At 41.7% G+C, this 23,054-nt stretch overlaps 1 protein-coding gene across 1 annotated transcript in view; it reads left to right on the top strand.

The window, feature by feature from the left end:
- Window positions 1–23,054, top strand: part of LOC125396867 (nuclear autoantigen Sp-100-like) — a 33,269-nt gene that overhangs the window by 6,248 nt on the left and 3,967 nt on the right. Inside the window, 5 exon segments of the mRNA XM_085697359.2 lie at window positions 15,681–15,837; window positions 16,640–16,808; window positions 19,979–20,056; window positions 21,556–21,621; window positions 22,136–22,279. Coding sequence (XP_085553485.2) covers window positions 15,682–15,837; window positions 16,640–16,808; window positions 19,979–20,056; window positions 21,556–21,621; window positions 22,136–22,279 — 613 coding nt within the window. The 5' untranslated portion in view covers window position 15,681.

Below are 23,054 nucleotides of genomic sequence, written 5' to 3'. Positions count from 1 at the left end.
TTTTGATTGATTTTAATTTGAAGTCTATTTTATTAGATATTAGGCTGCTACACCAAATTTTTTCGTTAGGTCCATTTGATTGAAAAATTTTTTTCTCAACCCTTCACTCTGAGGCAAAGTCTGTCTTTGAGGGTGAGGTATGTTTCTTGTATGTAGCAGAAGGATGGATTCTCTTTTCACTTCCAATCTTTTAGCCTGTGTCTTCTTATAGGTGAGTTGAATCCATTTATATTAAGGAATATTAATGACCAGCGATTGCTTGTTCCTGTTATTTTAGTTCTCATTGTCAGTGGTGTTATTGTGTGTGTTTCCCTCTTCTTTGGGATTTGCTGCTGTGTGACCATCTATTGTCTGTGTTTTGTGGATGCAGCTAACTTCCTTGGGTTGGAGTTTTCCTTCTAGTACTTTATGTATGACTGGGTTTGTGGCTAAGTATTGATTAAATCTGGTTCTGTCATGGAATATATTGTTTTCTCCATCTATGGTGATTCAAGATATTTCTGGGTGTAGTAGTCTGGGCTGGCATTCGTGGTCTCTTAATGTCTGTGTAAAGCTTTACCAAGACCTTCTGGATTTAATTGTTTTCATTGAAAAGTCATGTGTAATTCTGATAGGTCTGCCTTTATATGCTCCCTTCCCTTTTTCTTTTGCTCTTAATATTCTTTTTTCTATATGTTTAGTGTTTTGGTTTTTTGATTATTATGTGGTGAGAGGACCTTTTTTATGTTCAGTCTATTTAGTGTTCTGTAAGTTTCATGTATCTTCATATTCATTTCTTTCTTTAGGTTGGGAAAGCTTTCTTCTATGATTTTCTTATATGAATACATTTTCTGTGTTTTTGAGTTGAATTTCTTCTCCTTCTTTTATCCTTATTATTCTTAGGTTTGGTCTTTTCATGGTGTTCCATATTTCCTGGATATTTTGTGTTAAGCTTTTATTAGATTTATCATTTTCTTTAACTGATGAGTCTATTTCCTCTATCGTATCTTCAATGCTTGAGATTCTCTTTTCCGTCTCTTGTATTCTGCTGTTTTTGCTTGCATTTGTGGCTCCTCATCATTTTCCCATATTTTCTGTTTTCTGATTTCCTTCTGTTTGTGTTTTCTTTATTGTCTCTATTTTGGTTTTCAAGTCTTTAATCGTTTCACCTGTTTGATTGTTTTTTCTTGGTTTTCTTTAAGGGATCTGTTGATTTCTTCCAATTTTTTTTTGTTTGTCTTTTCCTCCATTTCTTTGAGAGAATTTTTCATTTCCTTTTTAAGGGCCTCAAACATTCTCCTAAAGTTATTTTTTAGACCATTTTCTTCTGCTTCGTCTGTATTGGGTGTTCACGTTTTGCTGTTGTTGCACCACTAGTTTTCGTTGATGTCCTGTTGTGCTTTGTGGTGTTGAGTGTGTTCTTACCTTGTCTACCCAGCTTTCCCCTGATTGGTGTAGTTTGGGCCTTGTCTCTGGTGATCACTCTTCCAGGTGCCAGTGAATCCAAGACTCAGATGGTTGCTTCTCATGGTGGAGTCGGGGCCAGGGTTCCAGTCACCCTGGTGGCCACTTGGCATTCTCAGAGGTTGCTCAGCACTCATGGAGGTTGCTTTGCGATCTTAGAGGTTACTTGGGCCTTATCCCACAGAGGTAGCTTGCTTAGGCTTGCTCCCATGGAGGTTGCTGTGTTGGGCCTGTTCCCATGGAAGTTGCTGCCTCAGGTCTGGTCCTGCAGAGGTGGTTGGTGCGGGCCTACGGCCGTAGAAGTCCTACTCACACAGAGGTCACTGGCTTCAGTCAGTTTGCTCCCACAGAGGTCTCTGTCTTGAACCTGCCAGGTTTCTTTTTTCTAATTAAGAAACTGGCCAGTGACTCTTTGGAAAAGAGGCTGAATGTTGGGAATCAGGCCAATTAAGTTCGACAGAGGCAGCTCACAATGTATGATTTTTAAGTCAGCAGATGAAGTTTTATTTTGTGACAGCCAGTGAAAGATTTTACAGGGGCGTGGTGAAGGCTTTCTCAGGAGAAAGGAGTGACAGAATGAAGTAGAATTCCGAGGACGCTGTTGTAGTAACTCAGGAGTAAGCTGGTAAGGCCTAAGGTCAGGGTGACAGGCCGTGGAATTACGCTGAGAATAAAGTAGAGAAAGGGAAGACAAGGGACCAGTGATGGGTGAGCCGGAAGAAACCCGAACCATTTGTTGAGAGAATCATCTAGTCCACGGGGAATGTGCTGTATTCTTCTTTCATCTTCTATTTAAAATTTGGTCTGGAGCTCATCATCTCTAAAGGGATAGGTGTAGCTCAGTGAAAGAACAACACTTGGCTTTTGTTCTAGACATTTAAACCTCGTAAACGAGAGGGGATTTGTGTAATCTGTGAAATAAAGTGGATGTGGAACCGCAAAAGAAAAACCAAAAAACCAAAAACCAAAACCAAAAACCAAAAACCAAAACCAAAAACCAAAAACCAAACAAACAAAAAAAGAAACTGGCTAGAGCCAGGTGGTGGTCATGGATGCTTTTAATTCCAACACTTGGAAGGCAGAGACAGGCAGATCTCTGAGTTGGAGGCCAGCCTGGTCTACAGAGTGAGTTCTAGCACAGCTAGGGCTGTTACACAGAGAAACTCTTTCTCATAAAATTAAAAAAGAAAAAGAAAGAAAGAAACTGGCCTGAATTGAATCAGAATAAGGCCCTGGTTATTATTAGTCCCAGGATCATAAAGGTAAAACCCCTAAAGTTATAATTTTGGGGAGTCAAATCAACTCATATCCTGTCTGGGTCTGGGCAAGGCTTGATTTTGTAACAGACACCCCAGGAAATATTTCAGTCATTCAAGCAAGTATTTCATACAGAATTGGAATTTAGCAGTTAGCCTGTTTAATCTTGTGACCCATTACCTTGTAGGAATAGCTGAGGCAGTGAAATATTTTTCAGCAAGTCAGGTGGTGGTGGCACAGGCCTTTAATCCCAGCACTCGGGCCGGATATCTGAGCTCAAGGCCAATCTGCTCTACACAGTGAGTTCCAGGAAAGTCAGGGCTATACCAAGAAACCCTGTCTCCAAAGACAAAACGAAACCAAACAAAAAGAATAGCTCAATTACCCCAGGAAGTCTTCCATTCCCTGCCAGCTGACGGAGTACATTCAAGGTAGGAGCAACTTCCTCATGGCTTATACAAGCTAAAAACAATTTTGCTTTCACAAGCCTAGCACTGTAAATTTATCCTCTAAACATAATATTCACCATCACAGAATCCATGACAGATCAAAGTGTATGGATACCACCAAAGTCCAAGTTGGTGAGTCAGTGAGTTTTATTGGGGTCACTTACAGAAACACGAGTGAAGGGTAAGGGTGCAGGAGCAGAAATGACTCAAAGACAACTGTATCACCAAACCATACCCCAACAAAGCCAGCAGCTCACAAAGCTGGGGACCTGCAGGCCGTTCAGCATGTTGGAGACTATCCTTTTCTGGGGCATCAGTTGGTCTAAACCTTTTCCAGGCAGCTCAACTGGTTTCTGCTTCTTCCAAGAAGCTGTTCTGGTCGCAGCGATGTCCTTTTCTACCTTTATATTCAGAGAGTCTTCTTTACAGCTCAGTTTCACTTCCTCTGAGCAGGACTCTCAGTTTTTTATTGAGGACTCTAGCAGGGAGGGGCTGAGCGAATCTGATGAGTTTCAGGGATTTTCTGAAGTTATTTTGAGTTGTTTACCTTCTTGTTTAAGGAGTTTCCCTGCAGGATGGAATGTTTCAATCTCCAAGGAAACTGTTACACAGCATTCCACCCCTCCCTTAGCTCTTCTATTACATTCTTTCCACCCCCTCTCTTTCTATGATTCCTGAGCATTGGAGGGGTGACCATAGATGTCTATCTGTGGCTAAGCAACAGGCCACCATGCCACAGTGACACTCGCTTGCTCTCTGGAGCTTCATCCGTAGTTATGAATTCAAGCTGACAACAGTGATCTATTTAGAAGGCTGTAGCTGGAGGTTGCTAATCCTGCATCTGCTTTTAAAATACCCACTCAGGGACTGAATATTAATTACAAACTGTTTGGCCCATTAGCTCAGGCTTATTATTAATTAACTAGCTCTTACAACTTAAATTAACCCATTTCTGTTATTCTGTATTTTACCATGAGACTCATGGCTTGTTACCTCATATCTTATTTTCCTGGCAGTGGCTGACATCTCTCTGACTCCGCTTTCTTACTCCTTGTGTCTCTGCTTGGATTTCCTGCCTGGCTATTGACCAAATCAGCTTCTTTATTAATCAATGATGAAAGAAAACATATTTACAGCTTACAGAGGGGCTATCCTACAGCAGAAGGCTGTTGGTTGTCTATTACATCCATCAAGAAAAGCCATAGTAATTGTTTCCCCATTGGGGCCTATGACTTCCTCAGCTGCAAGTTTTTGCCTTGGCTTCCAGTACCAGACATGAACCCCCTTTTGTGGAGTGGGCCTTAAATCCAGCTGGGAGGCTGATGGGCTTCTCCATGAAAACTGAGCCACTATTGCACAGTCAGACACACCTTGCTGGAAAGCCAGTATTTCAACAAGCAGAAGTGTTGGTGACAGGTCTCCACTAGCAGCCTTCATGGCCCCTCTGGCATTATGAAAACCAGCCAGCCAGGTGGGAGTTTCCAGTTTAGTCACATCTTAATTTCTCATGCCTTATTGTGAAAGTATGCACACGTGGTGTCTTCAACAACAGGGGCTTACCGTTTAGTACTGGTATATAGCCAACAGTATATAGCAGTAGCCTATATGATTTGGGGGACCTCAGAGGCTTCCCTGGCTAACAACTCACAGGGATTTAGCCCATCCCTGGCATTAGGATGGTCATTCTTGGCTGGGCAATTGTGGTGCACGCCATTAATTCCAGCACTCAGGAGGCAGAGGCAGGTGGATCTTTGAGAGTTTGAGGCCAGCCTGGTCTACAAGAGCTAGTTCTAGGAGAGGTTCCAAAGCTACAGAGAAACCCTGTCTCTAAAAACCAAAAAAAAAAAAAAAGGATGTTCATTCTTTTCCCACCCATATAGGGTACCTTTTGTATTTTAACTATTTAGCTATTGTTCCAATCACTGGGGGATGTTCAATGGCTTTAAAGGACACTGGTCCTAGGGCAGCCTGAATGGCTTTGGTCCTGGAGCTTGTAGACACTACGTTTTACTGTTGTTGTAAGAGTACTTGTCACCTTGGCAGAGTTTGATTCTGCACCACACCAGAAGGAAGTTTGACATTTAATCCAGCCCTTTATTGGAGAAACTGTTCTTCACAGTCATTGGCATGGAACCAGTTACAGATTCTTTGTTATAGCTCTGAGGAAAGGGCTTCTGAGGGCTACACAGCTCTTAAGGGGAAGGTTTCTCTGCAAGTGTTGCAGTTCTGAAAGGAAAAAGGCATCTTGGCAGTTGAGAGTCAAGGAATACCACAAAGTACACAATGCAACAAACCTCACATATGGGAATTATTGGGAGAGACACAAGAGAGTGAGTGCCTGCCTTAGCTTGGGTGGGAAGCAGCAAGGAACCTGGCAGGCAACAGGATTATGTGTATGTGTGTGTGTGTATGTGTGTGTGTATACTTCGGGAGAGGTGTTTTCCACGATGGAGAGTCCCAGGGTGGGGAATGGTGAGATTTCAAGGAAAATCCAGTGATTGGTGAATTTTCATGCTCAGGGATTGGTGGGTTTTCATGCTCAGGGATTGGTGGGTTTTTATGCTCAGGGATTGGTGGATTTTTATGCTCAGGGGTTGGTGGGTTTTCATGCTCAGGGATTTGTAGATTTTGCTAAGTTTTTTTCACCCAGACATGGACTCAGACCTTTTGCCCTACAGGTTCCTCCAGTTGTAATGCTTCATGTACCTCTCACAGTTGCTGTTCTGGTGCTGTGTAGTTAGTTCCTGCTCCTTCCCATAACTGAGACCAAAACATTATTGGAACCATTTGCTCAGACTGCTTTTGCCATTGGCCCCAGCTGTAGCCTTCTGAATTCCTGGTGACTTCCAACAGGAAGGAACACTGGGATAATGGGACACACAGCTTTTTTACCCTGTCCTACAAGGATCTTGGCCAGCTCCAAAGTCTCTTGAGCCTTTCTGTCCTGATCCTATATTACACTTACTCTTCTTTATTGAGTTATACAGAGGATGGGCAGCTTGGGCAAGATGGGATATGCAAATCTGCTGTATCCCAAGAGTCCCTAGAATGTCTGTAGTTTCTTTATATTCATCAGCACAGTCTGTTATAGGATTTTTGTCAATAACACTGTCAGGTGTCGTATACATCTTACCAGACCATAATACTGTAAGAATTTTACAGCTGTCCCTGGGTCTTACACCTTTTGCAGACAGATATCTCATCCTTGTTCCCTTAGATGCATCCATATGCCTCTCTAATGGCTTGCTACATCTTCAGAACACTCAGAGGTTAGCATTACATCATCTATATAACAAAACCTCTACCAGAGGATGAGTAGGACAAGGCGACACCCTGAGCCACCATCCCATAACAAAGATAACCTTGGTGACACAGTCTCAGAGTCTGCTGTCATTTGTTCTAGGCAAGTGTCACGTGATGCCAGAGATTTACAATTAAGAAGATACTAAAGTTGAACGTAAGTGAGATCTAATACAACGTGGAAGGGTTTCATCCATTTATATCAGTTGCTTTCTTCAGAGATCAATGTTGGGTGCAAAGCATGGATAGGAGGTCCTAGCTTAATTAGCCCTCTATAATCCACAGCCATTCTCTCTGGGTCATTATGTTTCCACACCTTGAAGCTCCTCCATGGAGCCTCCCTACCTTTCTCCATACCTGATGAGCCTGACTTAATCTGCTCAAACTTACTCAGGGCCAGAGAGGAGCATGTTTTTGCTCTTTCCTACTGGCTCCCTGGGTCAGACAGACCCTGGGTTGGCACTGTGTGCTTCCCTATTTACCATACCTGGATGTTGGGAGAGTTTCTGACTGGGAAAACCATTGTTTTTGGATGATACACAAGAGCTCAAATGCCTAGCTTTCTTTTCTCCCTCTTAACAGTGTCTGTCTTGTGTGTCTGTGCACGTATGTGCACAGTGCATTCATGTATTCATATGTGCACATAAGAAGTCACTATTAGGTGTATTCCTCAATCATTCTCCACCTTAGTTTTTGAGACTGGGTTTCGTTGCATCTGGAGCTTGTTGATTTGGCTCAACTGGTGGTCCAGCAAGTCCCGGGGCTTCCTGTTTTTGCCTCCCTAGTGCTGGGATTACAGGTGAACACTACTGTTTGTGTATGTGTCTTATTTCTCTCCCTCTCTCCCTCCCTCCCTCCCTCCCTCTTTCCTTTCTCTCTGTCTCTCTCCCCTCCCTCCCTCCCTCCCTCCCTCCCTCCCTCCCTCCCTCCCTCTTTCTTTCTTTCTTTCTTTCTTTCTTTCTTTCTTTCTTTCTTTCTTTCTTTCTTTCTTTCTTTCTTTCTTTCTTTCTTTCTTCCGAGGCAGGGTTTCTCTGTGCAACAGCCCTAGCTGTCATGGAACTTGCTTTGTAGCCCCGGTTCACCCCAAACTCACAGAGATCAGCCTGCCTCTGCTTCCCGAGTGCTGGAATTAAAAGTGTGTGTCACCATCGCCTAGCTGTAGTTTTTCTTTTTTAATGCCAGTGCCAATCTTTTCTTCTTTTTCTTTTTCTGTGCTGTAACTTTTTCATTTAAAAACTCATATCTTTTAAAAATATTTTTTTGTTTTATGTTTTGTCTACATGTATGTACATACACCATATATGTATCTTGTGCTTTTGAAGTCCAGAAAAGGTGTCAGATCCCTGTGAACTAGAGTTACAGATGGCTGTGAGCTGACCACAACTCCTCGGCAAGCTCTCACCTCTGGGCCATCTCTCCATCCCCACGTGTGGGTTTTGAGAATTAGAGTCAGGTTTTCATGTCTGTATGGTACGTTTTTTATCAACTGAGCCATCTCCTCAGCCCTCTTTTCATTTTAAATACATACTAGAGGATTTCAGGCATTTCATGATATCTCATCTCCCACTCATCCCTTTTGTCCTCCCAACTAGTTTCTTTCTGTTTTCATGTCTTTTTGTGACCCAGTCAGTTTTTAGGGTTGCTTACAGGAGCACATGCACCTTATCAGTGGCTACACTAGTGAAGAAAATGTCTCCCCAGTTCAAACACTAATGATGGATTTATCCTCAGGAAGGGCAGGCCATCGTGAATTCTCCCCCTTCTGTGACAGGATATTGAAGACCTCATCTTATGGAGATTTCTTGTGGAGATCTTGTGTAGGCAATCATAGCTGCTGTGAATTTAAGAGTATAACCGTGCCAGTATTCCACCTCCTCACTCTTCTACCTCGTATTTTTTTCTGCCTTTTTTCCCCCGAGATGTTCTGTGAGAATTGGAGGGGTGCTGTAGATGTCACATTCATGGTATCCAACAGTCGCTTGTTCTCAGTATACAGAGCAATGACGAGTCTCTGCAGTCACACTGACCATTGTCAAAGGAAGTTTCTCCAGCCAAAACGTACAGAAGCACTATTCTGTGGGCAAAACCAGTTATTTAGAAGTTCACTTGACAAACACATCATTTGCATTTATCCAGCAATAGCCATAGCTTCTCCACCAGGGCTGATGACCTCAACAACCACAAGCTTTAAAGAACCTTAAAAAAAAATCTGGTCATGGTAGCACACATCTTTAATCCCAGTACTCAGGAAGCAGAGGTAGGTGAGTCTCTAAGTTCTAAGCCAGCCTGGTCTACAGAGCAAATTCTATGACAGCTAGAGCTACACAGAGAAACCCTGTCAAACAAAACAAACAAAAAACAAAACAAAAAGTTTTTTTTAATTTATTGTGATGGGGACACACATAGGCTGAGGTGTGAATGTGGGGGTCACTTCTCTTCTACCATGTGGGTTCCAGGGATCACACTCAGGTTGCTATGCCTTTACCCATTGAACCATCTCATTAGCTCACTATCTGAGGGTTTCTTTTGCTATGAAGAGACACCATGACCATGGCAACTCTTATAAAGGAAAACATTTAATTGGGCTCTAGCTTACAGGTCAGAGATTTAGTTCACTATCATCATGGCGAGACATGGCAGGGTTCAGGCAGACATGGTGCTGGAGAAGGAACTGAGAGCTCTACATCGTCATCCTCCGGCAGCAGGAAGCAACTGTGTCACACTGAGTGTAGCTCCAGCAAAGGAAACCTCAAACCCCACCCTCACGGTGAGACACTTTCTCCAGCAAGGCCACACTTCCTAATAGTGCCACTCCCTATGCGCTTATGGGGGCCAATTACATTCAAACTACCACACCCACTATGGGCTTTGGGCTGCGTCCACAGTACCAGATGTAAATTCCCACCGATGGAGAGGACATCAAGTCCAATCCAAAACTGATTAGTTACTGTTTCTGCTGGTTAGCTTCCACTGTCATTTTAACTGAGTTCAGAGTTATCGGATGGTACTTTAACTGGGGGATTACCTCAATCCTATTGGTTTGTGGGTCTTTGGGGTCTTATAAAGTGAAAATAGATTAAGGAATCAAGGAGATGCCATGTAGCTGTCAAAGGAGAAGGACACACCAGAACCATGCCAGTAGGTCACAGCCTCGTGGAGACACATAGATTGATAAAAGTGAGTTAATTTAAGATGTAAGAGTTAGTTAATAGTTAATGCCTAAGCTATCAGTCGAGCAGTGTTGTAATTAATATAGTTTCTGTGTGATTATTCAGGTCTGAGCGGTTGGGAAACAAAAGAACAGTTTCTGCCTACAAATGGTATACCAACGTGGGACAACCATATCCACATACAATCAGAGAGAGATTGAGAAGGAATTATAAACACAAAAGAACAGAGTTAAACATGGCTTCTTGATAGCAGTATTTCCTTGGGTGGACTTTGTTTACCAGAGACAAGCAGAGGCATGATTCCTTTAAGAGAAGGCTTCCTGACTCAGCATTAGCATCAAAAACTGTGTGGCTCCGTTAAGAGCTGACTTCCTGGTTCATGCTGGTCCTGTTACTGAGCACTTAAATGGCCTCTGTGAGCAGCATGTGACAAATTGCTTAATGGTGACATAGACCTGCTGTGTCCCAGGAGCTGGGGCGGTGAACACGGCTCACAGTGGCCATGTTGGACTGGGTGGAGTAAATAGGCAGGGCCGCAGAGTTGGTTCTAGCCACGCACACTTAAACTTAAAAAAAAAAAGCACACTGTCTTGTGGTCTTACCTATCATCAACCCTGAGGAATGTTCCATGTATAGTTGAGAAGGAAGTGTATTCTAGGTTTATTGGGCAACATGTTCTGTGGGTGTCTGTTAAGTATGTCTAAGTATTTTATTTCCTTGTTTTGGTATCCATGGCTGAAAGTAGGACACTAAAGACTTCAAGTTCTAAAAAAAAAAAAAAAAAAACAAAACCGAAACCAAAACAAAATGCTTCTGGTCAGAAAATGATTACAGGATATGCAATAAAGACAGATTCAGACAAAACAAAGCAAAATAAAACAAAACATAAAACCTCTAAGTGGGTCACAGTGTTAGATGAGTGTACATAGGCTTGGGAGAGAGAGAAAAAAAGAGTATAGATAGTTATAAAAAGAAGTAAATGTTTTAAAAAATAAAACAAAATCTTTAAAGAGACAGTAAAAGTAATATAAAAGAATACACCTAGTCATAGATTAAAGGAGTAAAAAATAAATAAGTCACATAAAAATGGAAAATACACAGAATCTGAATTATGCATATTATTGTATTTTCTTTGAATTTTTTGACTGCAGAGAGACATTTGTTCTGGGGGTTGCTAAGCTAAACCAACATAGATATTTAAAAGACATTTTGACTTCAAAATTTGAGTCTAAGGATATTGTTCTTTGGAAAAGAGGTTTTGCTTTTGTTCCATAGAGGACGGGAACTTGTGGATTTCTTCCAGGCTAATGTAGTTTGATGAAATAAGACCCTCTGAAAGGTCTCCATGATCCCTAAAAATACTTCGCCCAACAAACAGCAGAAAGCAGTTTGGAGGAAATTGTATCCAAATTCCCAAAATGACTTTTATAAATATTTATTTTTACTTTAGAAAGGTTGAGTATAAGTGATTAATGGTCACAGTCAATTTCTAAAAAAAATACAAAAATAAGGAGGATATGATATAGAGATGAATACTTTGCATTGGTATGGTTTGTGGTCTATTGATACATACTTAAGGTTAATTTTGTTATACTGTGTATATGTATTTCTGCTCTAGTTTAAGGTATTGCGTTTGTGCAGTCCATTTAAAAATGTAATGTAGAGTTAAGAAATGCAGATTAATAGTCATCTATAATAGTCAAATTGTAGTCATGTTAGGTTTTCTAGATGTTCAGAGATATATTTCAGATGGGTAGATATTCTTCAGCCCTTTCAAAGACCTACAGAACATGGCATTTAAAATGTTTTAAGAACTTAGACTTTTCTCAACAATGAAACCTGTCTGTTTCTGGCAGCACCAGAGAGGTTGACAGGCATTGAAGAAACTTACTGTATAATTTGCCTTCAGTGTGACAAGGCTAGCCATTTGGGCAAGAAACTGCTCATGCCTGAACTGCTTGATGGTATGCTATATGAACTGGACATGCAGAACCCACAGAAAATTGACTGTTGAACTTTCCAAAAGATGGGATGGTCCTTCAGGATTTTACTTCACAAAAGAAACTGTTAGACATTCTGCAGGGCACAGAAGAAAGCAACTGATGAACTTTGTCATTACAAGGCAGAACAGATCTTCAAATTTCCTGCTTTATGAAAAAGTCTGCTGTATACTATGGGCCTGTAGACTCAAGATGGATGCCCCAACATTACAGAAAAAACTTTGGGTGACTGTCCAGGTAGCAAAATGTCTCTGTCATTTCCAAAACTTTGGAAGTTGCTTACAATGCACTTTCTTTTTACTTGGGTATTATTATATCCTCCTGGGGTCTTTGATGGTGTTGAAGACAGATAGCTATAGTTTTTCTTAGTTATGCTAATAGATAAGATATGAAACTTTAGACCCAGAAAGAAATATTGCAAGTGTAATTCTTGCTTGATACCTATTTTGTTATATGTAATTTTACTATGTTAAAGTTAAAACCTTCCTTTTTAATTATACAGAAAAGGGGAGATGATGTGGGATGCCCTTCTGCATATGTGTTGCTTTTATTGGTTATTGAATAAAGCTGTTTTAGCCAACGGTTTAGCAGAGCAAAGTCAGACGGGAAATTCAAGAGATATAGAGAGATATAGATATACAGAGATATGGAGAGAACATAAGCAGAGTCAAGGAGATGATACCATGTAGGTACTGAAGGAGAAGGACACATTGTAACCATACCAGTAGGCCACAGCCTTGTGGCGATACACAGATTGATAGAAATGGGTTAATTTAAGATGTAAGAGTTAGTTTATAGGATGCCTAAGCTATCGGCCAAGCAGTGTTGTAATTAATTTAGTTTTTGTGTGATTATTTGGGTCTGAGCAGTTGAGAAATGAAAGAGCAGTCTTCACCTACAGGTCATTTTATTGGTTGCTAATTGATGTAGAAGGACCCAGCCCATAGTGGGCAGTGCAACCCCTAAACATGTGGGCCTGAGTTTTATAAGAATACTTAGTGGTGGTGGGGTATACCTTTAATCTCAGCAGTCAGGAAAGCAGAGGCAGGCAGATCTCTGTGAGTTCGAGGCCAGCCTGGTCTGTAGAGTGAGTTTCAAGATAGTCAGAGATACACAGGGAAACCCAGTCTCAGGAAAAAAGCAAGAAAGAAAGAAAAAAAAAAAGAATGCTGACCGAGCAATAGACAAAGAGAGCCAGCCGATAAGCAGCGTTCTTCCATAGTTTCTGTTTCAGGTTTCTGCCTTGCTGGAGCTCTTGCCCTGATTGAATTCTTACCCTGACTTTTCTCAATGATGTATTGTGACCTGATGTGTAAACTAAAATAACCCCTTTTCTTCTCTAATTGGTTTTGGTCATGACATTTATCATGGCAATGGAAAATGAACTAGGGCACTCTCATAACAGACTTTCTACTTTCAAAACAGTGGGCTCATCTAGTCTGACTGGTCAGTATTGTTGCATACAGGGTTTGCCGCTAACCACTGATGACAGTTCTCCCTCAATAACCTGCATAACATCTTCCTGAACTGTGAAGGTTAGCCAACAGGAAGGAAGCTTCTGGCCCATGTCCAGTTTGGCTTCTCTATAACCTGTAACCCAAGCTCTTAGTGTTCTCAGTAAGATCTTATCATCTCGTTCTGGTGGGCAAACAATGGGATTGGCAACTGCCTGCATTGTTTTGTAGGTCTCAGGCCTCCCTGATTAATGAGTCATAAAAAGATAGCCCATTGGCATTGAGATTTTTGCTTAATAACCTGAGGCCTCTGGGAGTACCGTTTCCACCCACACAGGGTGCTCTGCTCAAACTTTCTTTTTAATTTAATTTTTTGTTAGTTTAGCAATTATTGGCTTACCTGTTCTTCCACACATAGTTTTAGTTGGCTTTCCCCCCACCCTTTCCCTCTCTCCATTTCCCTGCTCCACCTCCCGTTTATACTTTTCCATCCCACAATCCGCCTTTCATTTTTAATTCACATTGTTCTACTACACACAAAGACACCCAACACATTGTAATCTTTTCCCCCTCTCTTCTGGTTTCCACACTTTGCTCAGCACACAGTCTCTCCTGCATAAATGCCCATGTGTAAACATTAGATACCAGGATCCAGTCTGAAGGAGAACATACATTATTTGTCTTTTCTAGCCCGAGTTACCTCACTTAATATAGTATCTTCCATTTCCATCCACTTCCCCGCAAATCCCATAGTTCCACCTTTCTTTACAAGCTCAGTGAGACATTCCATTGTGCACATCTGCCATAGTTTCACAATCCATTCATAAAACTTAAAAAGTCTTAAAAACAAAACAAGACAAAACAAATCAAAACAGGGTTTTGTCGTATAGCCCATGCTGGCTTTGAACTTCTGGTCCTGTGCCTCAGCCTCTCAATGCAAGGATTACATGTGTGTACCACCCTGCCTGACTTGTGATTTTCATTTCATCTTATCACTCACTTTTTGATAGATTTATCTGTGTAGGCGATGACTTTTTGATACTGCTGGAAATGGCTTTTCTGTTCTTATTTCACCTTGTTATTTGCTAGTACTTAGAAATGCAGAGGATTTTAGCATATTGACGTTGACTCCAGATACTGTGCTGAATTTGCTAATTAAGTCTAACAGTTTGCTTACAAATTCTTTTAGCTTTTCTAAGTATACAATCACTCAAAAATAAGGGTAGGTCTTCCTTCCTTCTTTCCTTCCTTCCTTCCTTCCTTCTTCCTTCCTTTCTCCTTTCTTCCTTCCTTCTTCCTTCCTTTCTCCTTCCTTCCTTCCTTCTTCCTTTCTTTCTCCTTCCTTCCTTCCTTCTTCCTTCCTTTCTCCTTCCTTCCTTCCTTTCTTCCTTCCTTCCTACCTTCCTTCCTTCTTTCTTCCTTTCTTTCTCCTTCCTTCCTTCTTTCTTCCTTTCTTTCTCCTTCCTTCCTTCCTTTCTTCCCTCTCTTTTTTTCCTTCTTCCTTCTCTCTACTTTCTCCTTTTTTCCTTCTTCTCCTCTTCCTCCTTCTTCTTTTGAGACAGGGCTTCTCTTTGTAGCACTGGGTGTCCCAGAACTGGCCTCAAACTCGCAGAGATCTGCTTGCCTCTGCCTCCTGAGTGCTGAGATTATGGGAGTGCACCTACACCACCCAGCAAGTTATTTCATTTAAGGCTTATTTTTTAAAATTTCCTTTTCTCACTCATTGTTTTGGCTAGACTTCCCGATACATGTCCAGTGGAAATGGTGTCAGTAGATACACTTACCTTGTGCTCATCTTGAGTGGGAAAATATTTAATGGCTTGTATAATGCTTGTCACAGGATTTGTTTGTAGGCCTGCCTACATACTTCATTAAATTAATTCATTTACTTTCTAATTCTTAGTTTTCCAAGAGTTAAAATTATGAACAAATGTTTAATTTTATCAACTGTATTTTTTGAATCTTTTGAAGTTAACATGTTTTTCGCCATTTCTGTCAGTGTGACAATTAATCCTCAACTCTCTCTATCCCTCCCTCTCTCTTCCTCTTTTTCTTTCTTTCTTCCTTCCTTTCTAAATGACTTTTTTAATTTTTATTTTATGTGGATTAGTGTTTTGCCTGTATGTATGACTGTGTGATGGTGTTGAATCCCCCAGAGCTGGAGATGATTGTAAGATGTCATGCGGGTGCTGGGATTTGAACCTGGGCCATCTGGAAAGTAGACGGTGCTTTTAACCGAACCATCTCTCCAGCCCCATAGTCCTTGACTGTTAAGTGTTGAATAATTCTTGTATTTCTGGAAAAGGTTTTCCTTGTGAATGTTTCTGGATTGGCTTCACTCTTTGTTGGTGGTTCTGTATCCTCAAAAGATACAACTTGTAACTTTTCATTTTTGTACATCTTTTTAAATTTGAGTTTCAAGAGTTTTCTGTTCTTTTGTAGCAAATTGGCAAGTTTTTTTTTTCTTTGTTCACTGGCAGTGTTTATGTGGGTCTGGCAGTTTACTTTTCAGAACCGTACATCAGAAGTCATTTGGGCCTGGATGGGAAATGTGCTGTGAAATCCTTGTGTTTATTTTCTCACTGTCTTCTTTCCTCCCCATCTTAGCATGCTTGCAGTGATCCAGAAAAAGAAAAATTTTGATGAGATATTTTTCGATTACTTCAAGGAAAATAAAACAGAGATAGCTCATGCAATCCCCAAGCTGTTTCCTTTCCTAGAAAGCCTCAAGGACCGCTCCTTCATCACCGACAAAATCTATGCTGTAAGTGACTTGTATGCATCACTCCAGGGAACCCCGCCCCATATTAACCGGTGTTTGGCATCCTGAATGCAAGGCTTCTCTAGATGGCTAAAAAGCCTTGTATGCTCTTACGTGGGAAGACCCTTTTGTTAATGGTCCTATCATGTAGAAGGTAGCAAGAAGTTTCTGCTCCCTAACTCAGGGAGGCAGTTGTGGGAGTGGGTGAATGATTTGACAGTGGCTGAACTGTAACAGGGCAGGGGCTGTAGATGGAATGCCTAGCACCTGCTGTGCTCTGATGGCTACAGCTACATCTAGCACCCCTCTCTATCTCCACCTGCCACCTACACACAAAAGAAAGAAATGAAAGAAATAAGAAATTGTTCAGGACCGCTGATGGATAGTGATTAATGACTTACAATAAAGCAGGATTCAGATAATGAAAGAACTAGAACAATACTATTATTGTAATCTAAGGCTTGTCAATTAATGAGTTTTAGAAAAGCTGAGAGACAGGAATTGGTGGAAAAAATGGATTGATAATATTGGTCAGAACTCCCCAGTTATTTTTTAAATCTTTATTTTGCTAAGAGTAAAGTTAATATATATTAACTTTATGATGAAATAGAAGCCATATGTAGATGTAGTAGAGAGCTCAAGTTATGAAAAATAAATCTTCTCTGGACTAGTCACATGGCTGCCAGCATGGGATTTCCTGGAGAAACCAGAATCCATAGGTCCCCAGGACAGTATTTCATTATGATGTCTACTTACATCAGATAAAACTATGCTTTGACACTCTCTCTGTTGAACTTTTTAACAGGATTCTTATGAAGCCTGTAAGAACTCGGTTCCTGTAGAGAAAGTGGTGTACAAAATTCTGGATAACTTGGAGAAGTTATTTGGCTGGTCATTTCTATGCACTCTGTTCAGCAGAACGAACCTGAAAGCTTATCCTGGTTTAAGAGAAATTCATAAAAACTTGGAAACTGGTAATTTTTTCTCTTACTTTCCTTTTGTGGTGAAATTCTATCTTATTTTTTTTTTTTTTGCTTATTCTTTGACAATCTCGTGTACTGGTAGCAATGCCATATCAGAGGTGCAGCAGATGGCAATAGAAGTTCATCTCCCTGATGGATATGTCTTATTCAAACAAGGCTTATGAGAAGGAATATACACCCCAGAATGTATTTTGCTTCTGTTGTGTCCCTGCATGCTTGCTACTACTATATATTTGCTGTGGGGAGTCTCTACCACTGCCTATATTGCAATGTGTTCATCTCATGAATCTATTCCTTCTACTGGGCACATTTATAGTTGTGGATTGTCAGGAAGATGATTTCTCCTTAACTGTGTATAATTTTGATGAATAGAAATAATACTAGGATATTCTTCAAAACTAGGCTTATTGTTCCACAACAGCTGTAAGACACTTAGGATGTGTTTTATATCATAACTCAGACTGACACAGGAAAATAGTTGCATCCCCCAGCTCTAAGGTAGTTTTCATACCATTAGCTGATTTCATGCTTTCAAAGTAACTTTAGATTAGACCAGTAGCCTTGCTAATGGATTTTTAGATAAACATTCCCTATTTTAGTTCACAAGGGCGTATGGAGCTATCTGGATGGGTCATAAATACAAAAGTCCAATTATTGCCAACTGACAAATGATTTAGTCCTTGCACCCACTCCTGACCTCAGTTTGTAAAAATACCTTCTGACTACTCAAGGCTACAGAAGATAACTTGACTCTGTAGCCTCTAATGAGGGCTACAAATGTTTTTAGATAACTAGAAGTGACACAGAAGACAGAAAAATATATTTCAAGATGTAAAACACTTTTAATGTCACTGTGCCTTGGAAAGTGCCAAGTGGACATATGTTAGGAGATTCCAACCAAAGCATTTATGACAGAGTCTGAGAAAGCCCAGCATTTCGGTTAATCATAAAATGTTAGTTTAAAATGTTTACTACACTCAGAAATGTAGGCTGTAATACACAATTTCCTTATTTTCTTAGACTCTTCAGTAGTTTAGTTTTATAAAGGTGTCTCTCTAAATAGATAACAATGACTGGTTCTTTGAAGCTGCAGCTGTGAGATTATATCCCACCAATCAGGAATCTAAGATCTATTGCACATGAATTGTCAGGATGACTCTGTTTCTTATCAAATGAAATGTAACCTTCAAATGTAACTTTTATATTGCCTGAAGAATTTCTGTTGGGTATATATAGCTATGTAGAATAAAGAAAGAGAGAGTCAACATGAGAAAATAGTAAAAGTAACCTTCAAAATGCATATGAGTTTCCCCCTAATCCCTAAAAATCCCTCAGATAAAATATCGTAGCTTCACGATGTTGTGGATTCCTTACAAGCCCCGTGTGCAGCCTGGGAGCTGGTTCTCTAAGACTACAATACTCATACATGTATACATTGTATCTAGATCATATTGACTCAGACCACATAGAATACCCCACAACTCTCCCTGCATATCCCCCTATGCTTTCATGTTCTTCTTCATCATCATTGCTTTCATCTTTTTATTCCTTCTCCTATTCATAATCTACTGAGTCTAATTAGTGCCACCCATATATGCATAGGTGTGGAGCATCCACTGGAATATGAACAGCCTATCAGTAGCCACACCCTCAAAGAAAAATGACTCTGTCCCAGAAACCATGAGCTGCTAATAAGCAACTCAGCTGCGGATGGAGCCTCATGAGTCCTTCCATCGGTGCCGAAGTGTTGGTTGGCTTGTTCTTATGTAGATCTTGTACAGGTATTCACAGCTGCTATGTGTTCATGATTTCGGCAGTTATGTTATGTCCAGAAGACAGCAGTTCACAACACTCCTCTCCTTCCTTCAACTCTTACATTCTTTTTGCCCCCTCTTCTTCAGTATTCCCCAAGCCTTAGGGTGAGGGATTGTCATAAATGTACCACTTAGATACAACAACTCTATTTTCATTTGTTTAATCAGTATAGCTAAATTGCTTTCTGTGTTCCATCATTTAAACTGGGCAGTGTGTTCTGTGTCATCTTGTGAGCAGCCTCCCTGGGTCTTCTCATGAAATCTTGGAGTTTCCTTCAGGGCAGCTGTCTTCACTTCTGACTTAGTCTCAGAGCCCTTTCTCAGTGCTTGGGCCTGGACTGCCCTTTGGGGATTCCTTCACTCTCTGCTCATCTTTCTTTTCCCAAGGAAGTTCAGACTCTCCTCTTTGCTAGCTCATCTTTGAAGCCCTTGGGATTTAAAACTTCTATATATCTATATGGGTATTTCTATGACCTTATTCACCTCACTCTAGAGGGAACCCCTGTTCTTTCCTGAGGTCTGTATAGCCCACAAGAACACTTCTTCCACTGAACTGAGGTAAGCTTTCACTACGCTTAATTAAGCAGCCAATCGCTTTCGATGATTTTTCCCTTGTGCCATTATCCTTAGAACCTGAGAGAGGAACTAGAGAGATGACTCAGCAATTAAGAGTATCTGCTATTCTTTCAGAGGACCCACGTTTGGTTCCCAGTACCTGCACTGGGTAGCTCATGACCACCTGTAACTCCAGCTTCAGGGGATCCAATACCCTCTTTTGGCCTCTGCAGGCACACAGTGACAAGAAGATACACAGACAAACATATAACTTTAAAACAAAATCAATCTTAAAAAAAAAAAAAACCCCAAACCTCAAGAGGTTTATTGTCTACAGCGGTGGTTTTCCACCTTCTAATGCCACAACTCTCTAATATACTTCCTCATGCTGCTGTGATCCCCAACCATAAACTTATTACATTACTACTTCATGACTGTAATTCTGTTATTACTATGAATAGTAATAATAAATATCTGTGGCTTCCGATGGTCCTAGGTGATCTCTGCAAAGGGATTGCAACCCACAGGTTGAGAACCACCAGTCTATATGATTTCTGTGGTTTAGTTTTGCTTTCTCCTCTTGGTTGCCTTGTCGGAAGGGACAAATGATATCTAGACATAAGCCATTGATATCCAGAGTGACCCAAGGGTTGGAAGTTCCCGCCGCCATACAATAACTCACAGATGTTTCATCCGTGTGATTGTTCCCACTCAACCCCACTGTCCAAGTGGCTGGGGGGAGGGGATTTGTCACTCACCCCCAGGGACTAATGCTTTCCTCCCTCTGCTCAGAGCTAGAGGACAAATACTTGTCCCGGAGAAGTAAGCAAGACCAGAAGCTTGCCACCATGCATCCACGCTGCGAGCAAGGTACTTAGAGCTGGGTGAGATTTTGGTTAGCTAAGAAGAAGAGGAGACTTGAAACTGAGCCCCTGGGGTGGTGGGGTGGGGAGGGAGAGTGGGGGATGGGTAGTGCTCTGCAGAAAACTCTGAAGGACTAGAAAAGGTGGAGGAGGGCTGCTAAAAAATAGAAGCTGGGCGGTGGTGGCGCATGACTTTGATCCTAGCACGCAGGAGGCCGAGACAGATGGACCTCTGTGAGTTCAGGGTCAGCCTGGTCTACAAAGGAAGCCAGGGCTATACAAAGAAACTCTTGTCTTGAAACTGTACGCTGCTCCCCTCAAAAGGAATTATTTATTTTATTTCATGTATATGACTGTTTCTGCTCACACGTCCATGCATGGTGTGCATGCCTGGTGCCCACAGAGGTCAGACGAAAGGGTCGGATCCCTTGCTACTGGGATTACAGACAGTTGTGAGCCATCACGGGGGAGCTGGGAACTGAACCTGGGCTCTCTGCAAAAACAGCACGTGATTTTTAACCTCGGAGTCATCTTCCAACCCCAGTGCAACTTTGTGTTAAGTTACAAATGACCTGACTGGGACCTCATTAGGATGGGGTTGAGACACATTCTGCTCAGGGATGGCGAGTGTTTCTGATGTTGCTGGGTATCTGGCTGGGCATCTGAGTGTGGGTTTTATGTTAAGAGTTCTTTGTGGAAAGCTGCGAGGGGCTCACGACTGTGGGTCTACAATGAACACCATCCAAAAAGAGACATTTGGTGACAGCAAAGATGATCTATAAATGTGAATCTGTGACTATTGTTCAAGAGTAGGAAAATATAGACATATAGACATTGCGTAGACATAGCAGAAATACAAGAACAGTGCATGAATACTTGGAGAGTATCTGGAACAGGAAGAAGGAAGTGGGAATGAGAGGCAGAACAGAAAGGACAAAAGACATGAAAATAAAAGGTACCGGTTGCTGACAGCTCACTTGGGTTGAGTGTTTATTTTTGACTGCTGTGAATTCAACATTCGAGTTGCTACCCAAGATTGATGGCACTTGGGTGCACCGTTTGTAGCAAGGACACTAAATTTGGGAGAGACCACATATGTAGTTTTCATGAATAAGGTATTCAAACCCCAGAGCCTCCTTTCTTAACCCTGTGTGGCTGCCCAGACAATTACTGAAAAAGGCAGAAACTGGCAACAAAAGCAGGGAACACTTGTAGAGAGAAAGATACTGGAACTAAAGAGGCAAGAGCTGAAGTGGTTGGGGATGGCACTGAATACTCACAAAAAGGCCAGCGGGAGTGTGGGAGTGTGCATTGGGGCACCCTCTAGCCATATGAAGATGGGTCCCCCACCAGGTGCTAGTCTGACTTCAAGAATCAGGGGGAACTTGTCATGGCCAGATGGGCTCTGGACTGCTGTTTCAAGGGGTCCTTCAGCTCTTGCATCTTGAAGACAAAAGAGAACTCTTACTTCACTCCCGAAATAAACATCTAATTTTTGCTCAATAGGAGCTGGGGACAGCTGCTCTCAAGGAAGTCTGACCTGGACACCCTCAGATCCCGCCTCATCTGATGGTCTGTTCTTGTTGACTCTCTGTGCCTTTTGTGGTCTCATCCCATTCTGTCACATGCTTTGGGCCATCTGCTTGTATTACTGACTGTCCAGAGTGCTCAGTGTTTGCAGCTGTTATCTCTTCAAGTTCAGAGTTTAAATGCCAGGGTCTTTGTCCCCTGCCTTGCTTAGGAGGGTTTCTGAACCTGTCTATTTAATTGATTAATGCACTTAATTAAAAACTGCCAGTTATTTTATTTATTTATTCATTTTTTGTATGTGTAAGTGCTTTGCTTATGTTTATGCTTGTGCATCATGTGGATGTAGAGCCCTTGAATCTAGAAGGTAACTTCAAATCTCTGTGACTGGAGTTATGGGTGGTTGTTAGCTCCTATGTGGGTGCTCAGAACTGAACCCAGGTCCTCTGGAAGAGCAGCCGGTGCTCCTAACCCCCTGGGTCATCTCTCTAGTCCCAAATCTCAGGTTCTTATCCATTATGTCACAATGTCATGTTTATAAAAGTACATTGTTGTCTAGGGGCCATCCGATCTGGAAATGGAATAAGATTGTCAGAGTCTACAGAGTCTACGTGGAATGTGAAGTCAAAGCACGCAGATACGGTCCACTCGATTCTTCATCCGCATGAGTCTCATCGGACCAACTATGAATGTACGCAAGCAGGTGAGGCTGGGACAGTCAGGTATCTGATGGGTGGTGGCTGTCAGCCACATATCCAAGAGCAGCGGAGGTGTCTTTGCTATTCTACATGATCTTTAAAAACAAAGCTCCAGCCACAGCAGAATTGTCTGATGTCCACAGCAAGGAGACCATGATGTAGGTAAATATCATATCTGATACTTTACCTGGTGAGGACAATCACAGAAATAGAGTCTGGGAGACAATAGTGAAGGAGGAAGAGAGACAGCGGCGAAGTCCACTGGACTTGGGAAGTTCCTCTGGAGGGTAAGGAGGGACAGAAATGGGGGTGACCCTAGAAATCAATACACCAGTACCTCCTTGTGGGAGAAGCTGCAGTGCCTGTGGATGGAAGTTGGGGAGACAGAAAGAGTGGCAAGAGAGGGAGATGAGCAGGGCTTACTGGCGGTGAGCCGGGCTCCTCAGAGGGCGGTATTTTCTCCTGAGCTGCAGCTCACTGTAGCTCCCAACACCCAAGCTCAGAATGATCACATTTTCCTAGCCATGGCTTCTGGGACCCCTCTCTCTTTTTCTGTCTCTGAAGTTCCCAGTAAGCCTAATGCTCCCCAACTCCAAAAGGAGGAAAGGATAGATAAGACCCCCTTCCTACATCCACATGAAAGACAAGACAAAGGATCGGATTGACACTTTTAAAAATTTAATTCAATATTTTTATTATTGTCCATGTGGATGATGTACGTGTGGGTACATGTGTTGTATAGCATGTCCACAGAGGTCAGGGGGCAACAGTGGGCTCCAG

The sequence above is a fragment of the Myodes glareolus genome, chromosome 1 (genome assembly GCF_982192425.1).
Source record: "Myodes glareolus chromosome 1, mMyoGla1.1, whole genome shotgun sequence".
Lineage (NCBI taxonomy): Eukaryota > Metazoa > Chordata > Mammalia > Rodentia > Cricetidae > Myodes > Myodes glareolus.
This window is presented reverse-complemented; position numbering and strand designations above follow the sequence as displayed.